Source organism: Bacillus rossius, chromosome 7 (assembly GCF_032445375.1).
Source record: "Bacillus rossius redtenbacheri isolate Brsri chromosome 7, Brsri_v3, whole genome shotgun sequence".
Lineage (NCBI taxonomy): Eukaryota > Metazoa > Arthropoda > Insecta > Phasmatodea > Bacillidae > Bacillus > Bacillus rossius.
Genome location: NC_086335.1, coordinates 25946920 through 25961062, shown reverse-complemented (window position 1 = coordinate 25961062; position 14143 = coordinate 25946920). Strand labels below are relative to the sequence as shown.

General features: G+C 35.9%; 1 protein-coding gene across 1 annotated transcript in view; it reads right to left on the bottom strand.

Annotated features, from left to right (window-relative positions):
* Positions 1 to 10465: 10465 nt before the first annotated feature.
* Positions 10466 to 14143, bottom strand: part of LOC134533761 (collagen alpha-1(XV) chain-like) — a 405900-nt gene continuing 402222 nt past the window's right edge. Inside the window, exons 3-4 of the mRNA XM_063371399.1 lie at positions 13019 to 13572; positions 10466 to 10858 (exon numbers count right to left, since the gene is read on the bottom strand). Of these exons, the coding sequence (XP_063227469.1) occupies positions 10808 to 10858; positions 13019 to 13572 (605 nt within the window). The 3' untranslated portion in view covers positions 10466 to 10807. The remainder of the gene's footprint in view (positions 10859 to 13018; positions 13573 to 14143) is intronic.

The window sequence follows — 14143 nt, the reverse complement described above, 5'->3', positions numbered from 1 at the left end:
ATATTTTAAAAAGTACTCAGTTGACGCAAGCACCTCCTTTATTACTCGCGAGTTCCGGTGTTTACACGCACTCCACAAACCCACGCAGTCGTCGAAATACAGAGTTCACTGTGGCTCACGAACGCAAACATATTTACCTCAAAACTTACGTAAGTAAATACTGAACTCGTTTGACTATAACACTCACCCTGAATATAACTGTGGTGCTGCAAATAAACACTGACTTAAAAAATAGCCTCCGGTTCGCGTGTCGATTAAGTTCACAAAAAAAGGCGTGTGGCTGTGTCATGGACACGGCCATGTGTTGTACGTGAATACGTGTACGTAACAGGTAATATTTTCTATACAAAATATAAAATACGCTATTTTTTTATTTTAACATCATATAATTATATATATATATATATATATATATATATATATATATATATATATATACTGTTACTATTTTACTCTGACGTTATATAAATTCACTTGATAGATTTTGACGAGAACTGACGATTGAAACCCAAACGAACGTCGTAGCTTCTCAGAGTCAAAATATATACTAAATGGAAATCCCGAAACGCAGCAAAATGACCTCAAAATAGCGGCGCTTCTCCCTCCACCGCGCGCGTTGCGTCACAGTTCTCACTTAGCGTACCGATTTATTTGATCCTTTAGATATCCAGTGGTGTAATTAAATTTTGGATGGAGATGATAGATTTGTAGCTGCAAAACTAAACTCTTATCTCCCGATTTTAACATTCGCTTTTCGAATTGCTCCCACTATGGAAGCAATTTTAAAGACGTATTCAAGTCAAAACTGACATAAGAGTATTGATCGTCCTCACACCTTCCAGACACTTCCATTTTGAAGTCAAATTCATGCGTTATCAGATACACGTGTGTCATTTATATGGCCATGTATTTTTAGCGAAAATATCTGAACGCTCATTAGACTGCAATTAGGTAAGACTGCGCCAGAGGTTTCTTACTTGTGATTGGCGGCCGTCTGCCAGAGAAGAAATTGTCTTATTTAACCGGGCCATTCTGGACGCGTTTGATTCCACAGAAATAACTGTGATTCGTGTGATTACAGTGGACATGTACCTCAAATGAGAATTTCAAACCCGTCTTGAAATACAGACAACGCTACAGCGTTTTAACTCTCAGCTAGTCTGGAAATCTTTTGCGCGAAAAATACATGCCCCTAGTTATTTACATAGACACGTAACTGTAATGTCAGCGAGGGTTCCAGGACGTTTCTGTTAAAAGAAAACTGTATGGTGGGGGAGGGAGGAGGTAGTCAACCATCTTTCAGTGTGACGTCACTCGGTGACCGGCGCTTGGCCAGGGCAGTGGGCGACTTGTGAGGTACGACCGTAGCAATATGAAGCGTGATGTGCAGTTATCGCCGGAGAATGTAATGTTTTTTTAATACAATATGTTCATTAAAGAAATGTTCCATTTTCAAGTGTATTATTTAACATACCCCACTCGATTATCCTGAGTAGTTTTAAAATCGCGTTGTTTTTCCTGAATCTCTGTGCACCGTGTGCGTGTGCCCGGGTAAACGTTTGCCATATCTCCTTGTTTTCTCGCGCATGCGCGGCTGGCGTTTCTGCCATTTATACAAGAGCCTGCGCCGGCCTTAAGCATTCTTCTTGATTTTAATTTTTCTTTTCGTGACAGTTCAGGGCTTTGGTCTCGTCCTTATTTGAGTTCACTTCCTGCATGCAGTCCCGGAGCTGCCGTCGTAACTTCTCCCTGCGGCATACGCATCCGGCATGCATGTACAGAGAGATTATTCTGACAGGCGCGTCGTGGCCGTGCCTGTAGCGTAGCTTTGTTAAAGTTCATTACTGCTTCTAAATTCATTTTCAGGAGCCGCTTCAAAATTATATTCGGATATTTTTTATGCCTGGTGTTTGATTAAGATTCTCAGTACATGTTTTCCGCCGTGTGACGGGTGTCGGGGGTGTTGCGTCCGCGTGAGAGGAGGACTGCTTTGTTGTTTAAATGTTTGTTTCTGCGTTATTTGAATTCGGGATTAACTCCTTGTTCTGCGTTCCCACGTGTAATTTAAATTATTATTTTTTTGCTGTGGATCGACTGTCTCAGTCGCCTCGCGTCACCTGGCCTTTACTTGGTTGCACTGGCGTTATAACGTTGCGCATCTGCAAAGTGCACTTCCGTATGCAATTTACGAGCCAGATTACTCTGAGCCACGTAGCGGTAGTCGTGTTTGTACTTGTTCATGTCGCTATATATTTATATCTGTTTCGTCATGCACCTCGTCTCTTTTGGTGATGACATTTATCTATGACTGGACTATGCTTAATAAGCTCAGTGTCCATGTTAATCACGTCAGCGTTTCAGCTTTCGAATGTTGTCAGGTAAATTTGCCCTATGGGTTTAATGTTGCGCAGGATATTTACTATAGTGGATGAGGTCTCTTACTTGCAAATTTATAATAAGTGGGGAAAATTTGTTGCTAAAATTTACCTTGCTATTCTATCTTGTTTTTACTAGCTTAAGAATCACTTTAAGCAACGTTACGTAAAATTTGTAATACAACTTTGCTATTTACCCCTTCATACGCGGGGATTGTATTTCGATTGTTCTTGTACATATTTGTGATAATGTTGAACCCAAACGTACTGGTGTTATCTTAATATATATAAATCTCGTGTCACAATGTTTGTCCTCAATGGACTCCTAAACCACTTAACCGATTATAATAAAATTCGCACACCATGTGCAGTTCGATCCAACTTGAAAGATAGGATAGTTTAAATCTCAAATTATAGTCGCAATTTTAATTTATTGCTATTTATTTGTCTGTTATTATTTGACAGTCACAATTATCTGTTAACTCCAAATGATTCTAACAGATGTCGATACCTTTCGACTGGGTTGAGTAAGTAATCAATAGATGGCGCTGCTATGGTAAATCTACGAACGTGTCATATAAGCTACATTTTAACAGCATAATTACCACGTGTTGTTGACGCTATAAAATTAATTAAATTTCTTTTGTAGTGAACGAAATACCGTATAATTCAATTATTTCCACTTTTTAAATTTTTGGTGTTAGCATGTTACTTAGACTGATGTGTAAATTGAATTCATATTATAATGAAGATAATACAGTGAAATTAATCCTGTTTTTTACTTATTTGTGCTTCATTGATCAAAACTTTATAATTTAATTTGAATATATGTATGTAAGTATTATCACATAATTATAAAATTTAATTAAAATGTCAATGCAAAAATGATACACAATTTCCTACACTTTTTCAATAGTTGTACAAATATTTTTTTTATTGTTTTTATTTAACCTCTATTAAAAATATTTAGCACTTATTATTTTAATGTGTTATGATAACAAGTTTTTCAGATTTTTTTTCTTATATTTAAACGATTAAATTAGTATTTCAATTCTTATTGAAATTATTATTTAAACTCTATAATTTAAATATGTACATGTCAGTATTATCACATAATTATAAAAGTTAATTAGAATGAATTTCAATTTTTTTTTCAAATATTTAAACGATTAATTTATTATTTTCAGTCAAATGCCATGGAAAAAATCTAACCTCAACAACGCGAGCACCAGAGAGGCACGACGCAAACGTATTAAAAGAGCCCATCAGTTGGCAGAACAAATTGAATCAAGAAATCCAGCTCAAAGAATCAGGACAGCAGAAGGTCATGCACAAGAATCTCAAGAACAGTGTAACGAACGTCTTCAAGAGAATATCATAAGAACAAGAGCAGCAGGAGAACGAGACATAGCCACAGTAGGAGCACAGGAACAATAATTTCAATTTATACATGTAAGTAATATCACATAGTTTTATAAAAGTTAATTAATATATCAATGAGAAAATGGCACAAAGCTCCCCACACTTTTTCAATAATTGTACAAAAAAATTTATATTATTTTTATTTAACCTCCATTGAAAATTATTTTGCACTTATTATTTCAATGTGCTATGATAACATGTTTTTCAGTTCCTCTTTCTAATATTTAAACGTTTGAATTATTATTTTCAGTCAAATGCCACCGAAAAAATCTAACCTCAACAACGCGAGCAGCAAAGGGTCACGACGCAAACGTGTTGAAAGAGCTCAGCAATTACCAGAACAAATCGAAACAAGAAATGCAGCTCAAAGAATCAGGACTGCAGAAAGTCGTGCACAAGAATCTCAAGAACAGCGTGACGAACGTCTGCAACAGAATATTACGAGAACAAGAGCGGCACGAAAACGAAACATAGCTACAGTACGAGTACTAGATCGACAAAGGCAACGGATCAGCCGCTCATTAACACGTGCATCATTCGTTCGGCTTGCCTTTGAATATGCACCAGATATTAACTACTCAGCGCATTCAAAAATTGCTATCGGTGGAATGGATAAAGTATGTCAATATTGTCAGGCATTGAAATTTCGGAATGAAGCAGCCGGCATGTGCTGCGCATCAGGAAAAGTTGTGCTGTCACCTCTACCCGCTCCGCCAGAGCCTTTATTATCCCTTCTTACTGGCAATTCAGATGATTACAAATTATTTTTGCGTAAGATACGCAAATTTAATACTTGCTTCCAAATGACGTAATTTGGGGCAACTAAAATTTGCGATCGTGCATCCGATGGACGTAATTTTGAAACTACATTCAAAATTCAAGGCCAGGTGTACCATAAAATCGGATCACTGATGCCAATGCCTGATAAAAATCCGAAATTTCTTCAAATTTATTTTATGGGTGATTGTGAAGAGCGCGTGACGACTCGGTGCCTGTATAATTTTATTGAACAAGCAGAGGAAAGAGCAATTGTGATATTATTGGAAAGTTTTTTAGAAGATCACAATCAACTAATTCAATTGATCAAAAGAGTTTCGCCACGACTGCAAAATGACAATTATCAAATCGTCATAAAAGCCGACAAAGTACCATTAGGTGAACATGCTGGTAGATTCAACGCTCCAACTGTTGATGAGGTTGCTGTTATCATGGTTGGTGATCCAGTTGACAAAAGATCTATAAAATTACACGGCGAGACAACACTGTCAGTACGATTTCGGATCTACACCGTTCATATGACGCACTACAATATCCATTGATATTTTGGCAAGGACAAGATGAATATCACCTTAATATCAAACAGTATGATCCAAATACCGGTAAGTTTGACAATTATCTATTTACTTTCTTACTGTATGTATAGATTTTAATTTCGTTTTGCATTTTATTTTTTATTTTTTTAGGTGATTACAGAAATAATAAAGTTAGCTAAATGAACTACTACGCACACCGAATAATGGTTAGACAACATCAAGACAATTATATCCTTCGATATCGTCAGCTGTTCCATCAATACATTGTTGATATGTGTGCTAAGGTCGAAAGCGAACGCTTGCGATTCCTTCGATTCAACCTGGCAAAACTACGATCGGAAGAATATATTCACTTACGAGATGCTGTTGCTGGAAACATCGATGGAAATTTAAATCCCAATGACATCGGTAATGCTTTCATTTTACCTTCAAGCTACATCGGCAGTCCACGGAACATGCAGGAATACATACAAGATGCGATGACTTACGTACGTCATTACGGCCGACCGGATTTATTTATTACATTCACATGTAATCCGAATTGGGAAGAGATACAAACTTTACTATTGCCAGGACAACAAGCCATTCATCGTCATGATTTAACTGCACGTGTGTTTAAACAAAAATTGAAATCCTTAATTGATTTTATTGTTAAATATTCAATTTTTGGTATCACACGTTGTTGGCTGTATACGATAGAGTGGCAAAAGCGAGGTTTGCCTCATGCCCACATTTTGGTTTGGCTTAAAGATAGAATCCGTCCTGAAGAAATCGATCAAATAATTTCAGCCGAAATTCCAGACCCATTAATTGATCAAGAATTATTTGATATTGTCACCAAACACATGATCCATGGGCCATGCGGTGCTTTCAACATGACGTCACCGTGCATGGAAAATGGAAAATGTAAAAAAAACTTCCCAAAGCCGCATACGAATGACACGATCACGGATATTGATGGTTATCCAATGTATCGCCGCAGAAGTACTGAGAATGGTGGCCACACATTTACAATGCGACTGCCGAACTTTCCAAATCAAGTTGAGTTTGATAATCAGTGGGTGGTACCATACTCACCACTACTTTCAAAAACTTACAAAGCTCATATCAATGTTGAGCTTTGCAGTTCTGTTAAATCAATTAAGTATATTTGTAAATATGTAAACAAAGGCAGTGATTTGGCCATATTTGAAGTACAAAACATAAATAAAAATGACGAAATAGCACGATACCAAATGGGCAGATACATTAGCAGCAATGAAGCTATTTGGCATATTCTCAGCTTTCCCATCCACGAAAGAGATCCTGCTGTCCAACATCTGGCAATACATCTTGAAAACGGTCAACGTGTATACTTCACTGAAGAAAATGTTCTCCAAAGAGCGTTCGAAGCTCCGAAAACGACTCTAACTGAATTTTTTACATTGTGTCAAAAACCTGATGTTTTTGGCCAATTCGCGAAGACATTGGTGTATGGTGATGTTCCACGTTATTTCACATGGAACAAATCCAGTAAAAAATGGGAGCCACGGGAACAAGGAAAACCACATCCTTCCATTACAGGCATATTCAAAGCTAACACATTGGGGAGACTTTACACGGTACATCCAAAGCAACGTGAGTGCTTCTATTTACGTTTGTTATTGGTGAATGTTCCCGGACCAACGTCTTTTGAATTTTTACGAACAGTTAATGGTCGAGTATTCAATACATACCAGGATGCATGTCGTGAACTGCAATTGCTAGAAGACGATAACCATTGGGACTTAACGCTTGCTGATGCTGCGTTGACATCAACACCGAATAACATTCGTCAGTTGTTTGCAATTATTTTGACGACATGTTATCCCTCGCAAGCACAAACTTTGTGGGAAAAATATAAAAATTGTATGACAGAAGACATCTTGCACCGAATTAGACAAACAAATCAATGCCAAAACATAGATTATACACCAGAGATGTACAATGAAGCATTGGTCTTGATCGAGGATTTATGTGTTCTTATTTCAAATTTACCACTTAATCATTATGGTATGCCATCACCTAATCGTCCAGCCACCGACTTAGTCAATACCGATTTACAACGAGAAAATCAATATGAACATGGAAGTTTAGCAACAATTATCATGAACAGTGAACCATTACTGACAGCAGAACAAAAAATTATTTATGATCGGATTATGCTGGCTGTTGCTGCTGAACAAGGCGGTTTTTTTTTCTTGGATGCACCCGGTGGAACCGGTAAGACATTTTTAATATCGTTGATTCTTGCCAAAATACGGTCGCAACAAAAAATCGCATTAAAAGTAGCATCGTCAGGCATTGCGGCTACTTTACTGAATGGTGGGCGAACAGCACATTCAACATTCAAGCTGCCATTGGACGTTCATAATAAACCAGATGCAATGTGTAACATCAAAAAGAATAGTGGAATAGCTGCAGTGTTGCGGAAGAGTTCTATAATAATTTGGGATGAGTGCACAATGGCACACAAATATTCACTTGAAGCATTAAACAGAACTATGCAAGATTTAAACAGCAATAATAAACTTTTCGGTGGTGCTATCTTACTTTTGTCTGGTGACTTCCGGCAGACCTTACCGGTTATACCTCGCTCTACTTTCGCGGATGAGATTAATGCATGTTTGAAACAATCATTCTTATGGCGAAGTGTTGAAACACTTCGATTGACCATAAATATGCGAGTACAATTGCAAAATGATCCATCAGCACAAATATTTTCCGAACAACTACTAGATATTGGGAACGGTAAAATAGAACTGCAACCAAATACGCAATGCATTAAACTACCAGACAATTTTTGCACTGTTGTTCAGGATAAAAATGAATTGATTCAGAGTATTTTCCCGGATATACAGAATAATTATTTGAATCATGAATGGCTTAGTCAACGGGCGATTTTGGCATCCAAAAACGTTGATGTTGACGAAATTAACTTCCAGATACAACAGTTGTTACCAGGCGATCTGATGTCTTTTAAATCAATCGATACTGTTGTTGATGAAAATGAAAGTGTAAATTTTCCGATTGAATTTTTAAATTCATTAGATATCCCTGGAATGCCACCACATAATCTTCGATTAAAGATTGGTTCCCCTATTATTCTCCTCCGTAATTTGAATCCACCTCAATTATGTAACGGTACGCGTTTGGTCATCAAAAAGATCACCGGAAACATTCTTGAAGAAACCATTTTGGCTGGGAAGTTTAAAGGAAAAGTGGTCCTGCTGCCACGTATTCCGATGATACCATCAGATTCTACCATACCCTTCAAAAGGCTACAGTTTCCAATTCGTTTAGCTTTCGCCATGTCTATAAATAAATCTCAAGGTCAAACAATGTCCATTTGTGGTTTAGATTTGGAAAATCCATGTTTTTCTCATGGGCAACTATATGTTGCGTGTTCACGTGTTGGGAAACCGTCGAATCTATTTGTGTTAGCTAAAGACAGGTTAACCAAAAACATTGTGCACCGATTGGTGTTAAACTAAATTGAAATTGAAAGTATTTATAATTCAAAAAATTAGATATTAATGTTTAAAAGTTTAAGACTGTCTGCCTTGCCTACCTCATTCATGAGTTTAAGCGTCACATGTTATTTACTGTATTATACTGTAATATACTTACATTTGTTATAAAATTAAATGGAAATATTAAATCTGATAAATTTTTATTTTGTACCTATTGATTTCTGCTTAATATCAACTGTAAGAACATTTTAATTAATTGTGTTCAACGTACTTCCCCTTCAAATCTCAATCCAGTGAATTTGTATACCAACATCAACATTTTCGTCTTTGTTCCTAAATAATAGCATTGTACTAAAGGGTTATAGTAGTAGAAAGTCAAATAAGGAGATCACCATATTACACATTCTCTTATTGTTCCTCTTAGATTGTTTACTATAATGTAATATAACAAAAACTTTAGCCACAGCAACGCGTGGCCGGGTCAGCTAGTAAATTATAAAGTCTTCTCCACTTAGTGTACTGACATACACACATTACTGCTGGCGTTAACCATTTAAAGAAGCGGTCCTCACCTCGTTATTCCTTCTTTAAGTGTGGGTTGGAGGCTGCTAGGTGCGGACTTAACTACTAGGATGCTTCAAAATAATTGTCAGAATAACATCAGTAGTTTCAGAGATTACTCCCAACATCCAAACTTACAAACAATCTTTACCACTTTATAATATTATTAAAGATATAACTAAATAATTTTTTTTAATAGATATAAGTGTGATGAAGTATTTATATAAAACATGAGTTGGACTTCTATACCCAACCTTAGACCCCACAAATAAATAAAGCTAAAATGAGTCCTAAAATACTTTCATGGTACAATTATTTACATGGCAACATCTGTTACTGTATTTTGATTGTATAATTAATGCACGTGTGGGTATTAAACCGAATCAAATATAAGAATTCAATATAAGCTTGTAATTAAACACAGTAAAATGTTTGCACCAATTTACATAACTGAATAAAACTTTTGGTATACAAACGTTTAGAAGCCAGCCTTTTGTAATCTTGGACTATGTAAATTTTAGCAGCAATTAAATTTATATTTAAAAAATTTTATTGTTGATATAAGCATATTTCTTAAACATCTAAAATAAAATAATACCTTTAAGTGCTTATAGAGTTCATACCAGCATTATCTTCTTCAAGAAGTGTAAGTAGTACTATGTTCACTAATATGTTGTGATAATTGTCACAGGGAAAAACTAATTGAATTAATTTAATAAACACTCATTTAACCTAATGTAACCAACTACATGATTAGTGTTTTAATTACATTTTGTGTTATTTTTAGGTTTTTAGTTCCAGAGTTTTGTAATATAATATAGCATTTAATATTTATTAAATTAATTCTATAAAATAAACTATTTTAGCTTATTATTTTGTGAGCAATTTTATATTTACAGAGTTTTTAAGGAATTTAATACGAAACATACACAGTGGCATTAATAAAGACAAAAAAATTACGCATGTATCAACTGTTGGTAAAAGGTTATGCTAATGAAACTCTATGACGTGGCACTGACGTGATAAAGCACACAGGATGAATTATTTCAGATAAACAATGACCTTACTTAACTTTAGTAATGTAATTATTTATAAAATGTTTTTATCTGTACGTCTTATATCGTGTAGGTGAAGATGTATGTTCTGTCATTAAGTAAGATAAGTTTCGCTCCATTAATAGACTATTAAAGGGCATTTTATTTTAAATGTATTTCGTAAAATTACAATAAATATAGTGGTTAAGGATAAAATATAATGAATAAAAACTTAGAAGCAGGAAAGTAAAAGTTATTCGTCAGCAAAATTCTTTCAAGGGTAGATTTTTGTTTGCACAATATATTCTTAAGTAACATTTGCACAATTCACCAGTTCTCAACTAGCAATAAAATTGCTAAATTAAGAATAAAAATTTGAGCAAAATATGACGTAAATAATTTTACATCAGATGTTTTTTTTAGTTTTTTTCAATCTATGATAAATAAAATTCGGCTATCTGATGTTGAGATTTAAAGTTAACAATAAAGCTATGAGAACTTGAAAACGTAACTCTACCTTACAGCAGCACATTTCCTCTGAGGTGAAAGTTATTTAAGACTAGCCCAGAGTCACAAATGATTATTCAGTTGTGAGCTCAGAGCTTTACAACCTATATTCTTCCACCAAGAACTTCTTCGTCTCCCCGATGCGCCGCTCGCGGCTAACACACACAGTCAACACAAAGCACACAACCTCACGGACGCCTTGGTGCAATAACAAGACATTTCAACACAAATTAAATTAAAGAGCTTGTGTGGCCATGGGATGCAAACTGAGGCTCTGGTAGTGGCCTTTAAAAGCACAGAGTGCAATTTGTTAAACAGTCCACAAATAAAGCTCGAAATATCTGCAAGTTCGTTTGATTAAAGGTACATTATTCGTATTACATCCTTCTCTAAAACCAATGGCAAAATAAGGTACTGCAAAAATTAAAGTAATATGTGTTAAATGTACCTAATATTTTTAAGAGCTTACAGGAAAAAAATACTATTAACAAAACGTTAACATAAATTTCCTAATTATTAATTGTCATTTAAAAACTGTATATGTTTCAGTGTTTGTAAAAATGTTTCCAACCAATTTGTATGATTCTTTAACTGAAGCATCAAATTATTTTATCCCATTGTATGCAGCTACACGTTTCTATTGAATTTTTTTCTTTCATAATATATTTTTTTCTATACAATGTGATAATTTTTTCAAATATTTTGTAGAAATATTCTTATACATTTTTAATAGTTTATTTTTAATAACATTTTTTTATTAGTTAAAATAATTTCTGTGTAAACTTAAGCTGTGAAAAGTAAAAAAAAATGATGCAGTTAAGGTATAATAATTTTTCATCTCGATGTTATGGCATTATTCGTTCATTTTAAGCTACATTGTTTTAAACTTATAAACAAAACTTCAGTGCTTGTATATAAATAAAATCATGAATACTAACAGAATGTTACATATTGTGAATTTTCAACATTTATGAACAAATAATAACATCACTTTATGATAGTAAATGTTTTATTATTTCTTTTGAAAGAAAAAAACCAGTAATATTACGATTTTTCCTTGTTTTGAAATAATAAATTTGTAAATAATTAAGTAAGAAAAAAATATTACATCCCATTGCCACACAATAATTACAAAATTTATATTGCTATAAGTTAAGAAGAGAAATATGAACACACCCGAGAAACAGAACGATAACCTACTCGCGTTGAAAAAAAAAAAATAGTTTTGTAAATTGAAAATGCATTAAATTATCTCTGCGAAAATTTCAAAAAGAATATCATATTAAATATTGTTATTTAAAATAAAATTTTTAAAAAAATATGTTGAAATGGTAAAAAATTCTATAAAAATTTAATTTTCTTAATAATTAACTAAAAATTTAAAATTCAAATACTGACATCTTCTGCAGTTAGTTTTGAAGAAATATGCGAAATGATCGTACTGTATTATTTTTTTAAGAATTTAATTAAAATACGATTTCTGATGCTGATATAAATTTCACTACAGCAGTCTCCATTTTTAAAACGCCTTATTCTCATAGCATCTTAAAAAAAAGTGAGTGAGACATTCAGTACTGAACAGTGGCATGTAAACATCTAAATTCGGTAACAAGCAAATTACGTTTGACGTAGAAATGATGTCACATTACACATTTAAAAACAAAGTTTTAAGTTTTCACTTCTGTTGTCTGGCTATTTTTTTTGACGTGATAACGTCTTATAAATCGATGAACGCGGGCTGCACGCACGAAAAAGCATGACTCATTGTCACGTTCCGCCTGAGCCGAGCGTGCAAAGAACCGGCCAACCACCGTGCGAGAAAATTTTCTGTAATATCAAACAGGTTAAAGGCAGGCTTTTTAACTAATTGTTCGTGATTATATTTAAACAAATTAACTAAATTAAATTAAAAAAAAACTGTAAATAATATTTGAAAATTAAAAAAGCATGCAATTTTTCATCGATGTTTTCTTATGACGTTATCACGTGAAATTATCGTCCGTAAACCGACTTTACAGACAAGTTATGAGGATATCTCCTCCTTTTTGATAAACCAGCCTTCATATCCTATAAGGACTTCCAGGCTGGGGCCCCCATGGGCATGGATGCGGATGCGCCGCATACGCAACCAGTAAGAGAGTTAGAGCTTTTGGCTATACACAGAGGCTGAGGCTACCCATCCCAGCTTATGTGCCACCCCCGGGCCCCTACTCCACTTGTTTGTTTAAGACGCCATGAGAATGAGGCGTTGCGAGCGAGCAGGCTCGGGCTACTCAATAAGGCAGGCTCGGGCGTGTTCGAGGGCCGCTACTCACGTCGAAGGCGCCCTTGATGAGCGGACCGGCCTGGCCCACGTACAGCGTGGACGCCGAGTCGAACACCAGCTCCTGAGGATCGCGCTTGGCCGCCGCCGAGCCCGCCTCGTGGCAGTTGAAGAACAGCTCCACCGAGTCCGCCGTCACCTTGAGCGCGAACCGCGTCCAGCGCTTGGCGAAGGCCGGCACCACGAAGCTGGCCACGGTCTGCGAGGTGGAGTGCCGGCCCAGGTCCGTGTAGAACAGCGAGATGTTGGTGTGACTGGAGTCCGCCGGGGACAGCAGCACCCCCAGCTGCACCACGGTCTCCAGCGGGTTCACCACGGCGAACAGGAAGCCGCCCTCCTTGGAGTTGGGGCTGACGGCCGCCAGCACCGAGAACTCGCCGTACAGCTTCTCCGGCATGAGCAGGCGGTACGGCGTCTTGATGTCGGAGCCCGGCCGCAGCCCGAAGGCCGGGAAGCCGTCGAAGCCGTTCTCGAAGTACTGCGTCTTGGAGTCCATGAAGGGGATGTTGATGGCGCGCAGGATGTCGTGGTCCATGCCGACCAGGTCTGCAACAGCGGGCACCTGATGGCAACTATCCCGCAGGCACAGCTGAAACATCTTCTAACATACAGCCAGGGACAACGTTTTGAAGTTATACTTCTAATGCGACTTCCAACAAGGTTGCGTTAAACTTTTAACGCTCCTGGGGAGGGGGAATAGAAAGAGATAGAGCGAGAGTGAATGCTATTTATTGTAAGGAACTAAGTAGAGAGTAAGAAAAAACACAGTTCCAAATTTTACTTTGTTTCTTGTAAAGTACTGTACCAAGTGTAAAATATTTCTTTATTAATGTCATGATGCTTAGTTTTAGTTATTTTGGTAGCTTAACACAACCACAATTATTTGCTTGACAGATAGTGCTCCAGTACCTTTGAAAATAATATCACAAAATAGTATAGAACGTACTTACAGTTCTAAATAAAAAGTAACAAAAAGTACAAAACAAGAATAAATAATGTTTGAATAATAAAATCTACTTTTTAACTTATTTAAGTGTATGAAGTCATGCATGTTTAGAAAATTGTAAATGTCTTTAAATATCAAAAATATTTAAAAAAAAAAGTTCTACGTAATAAA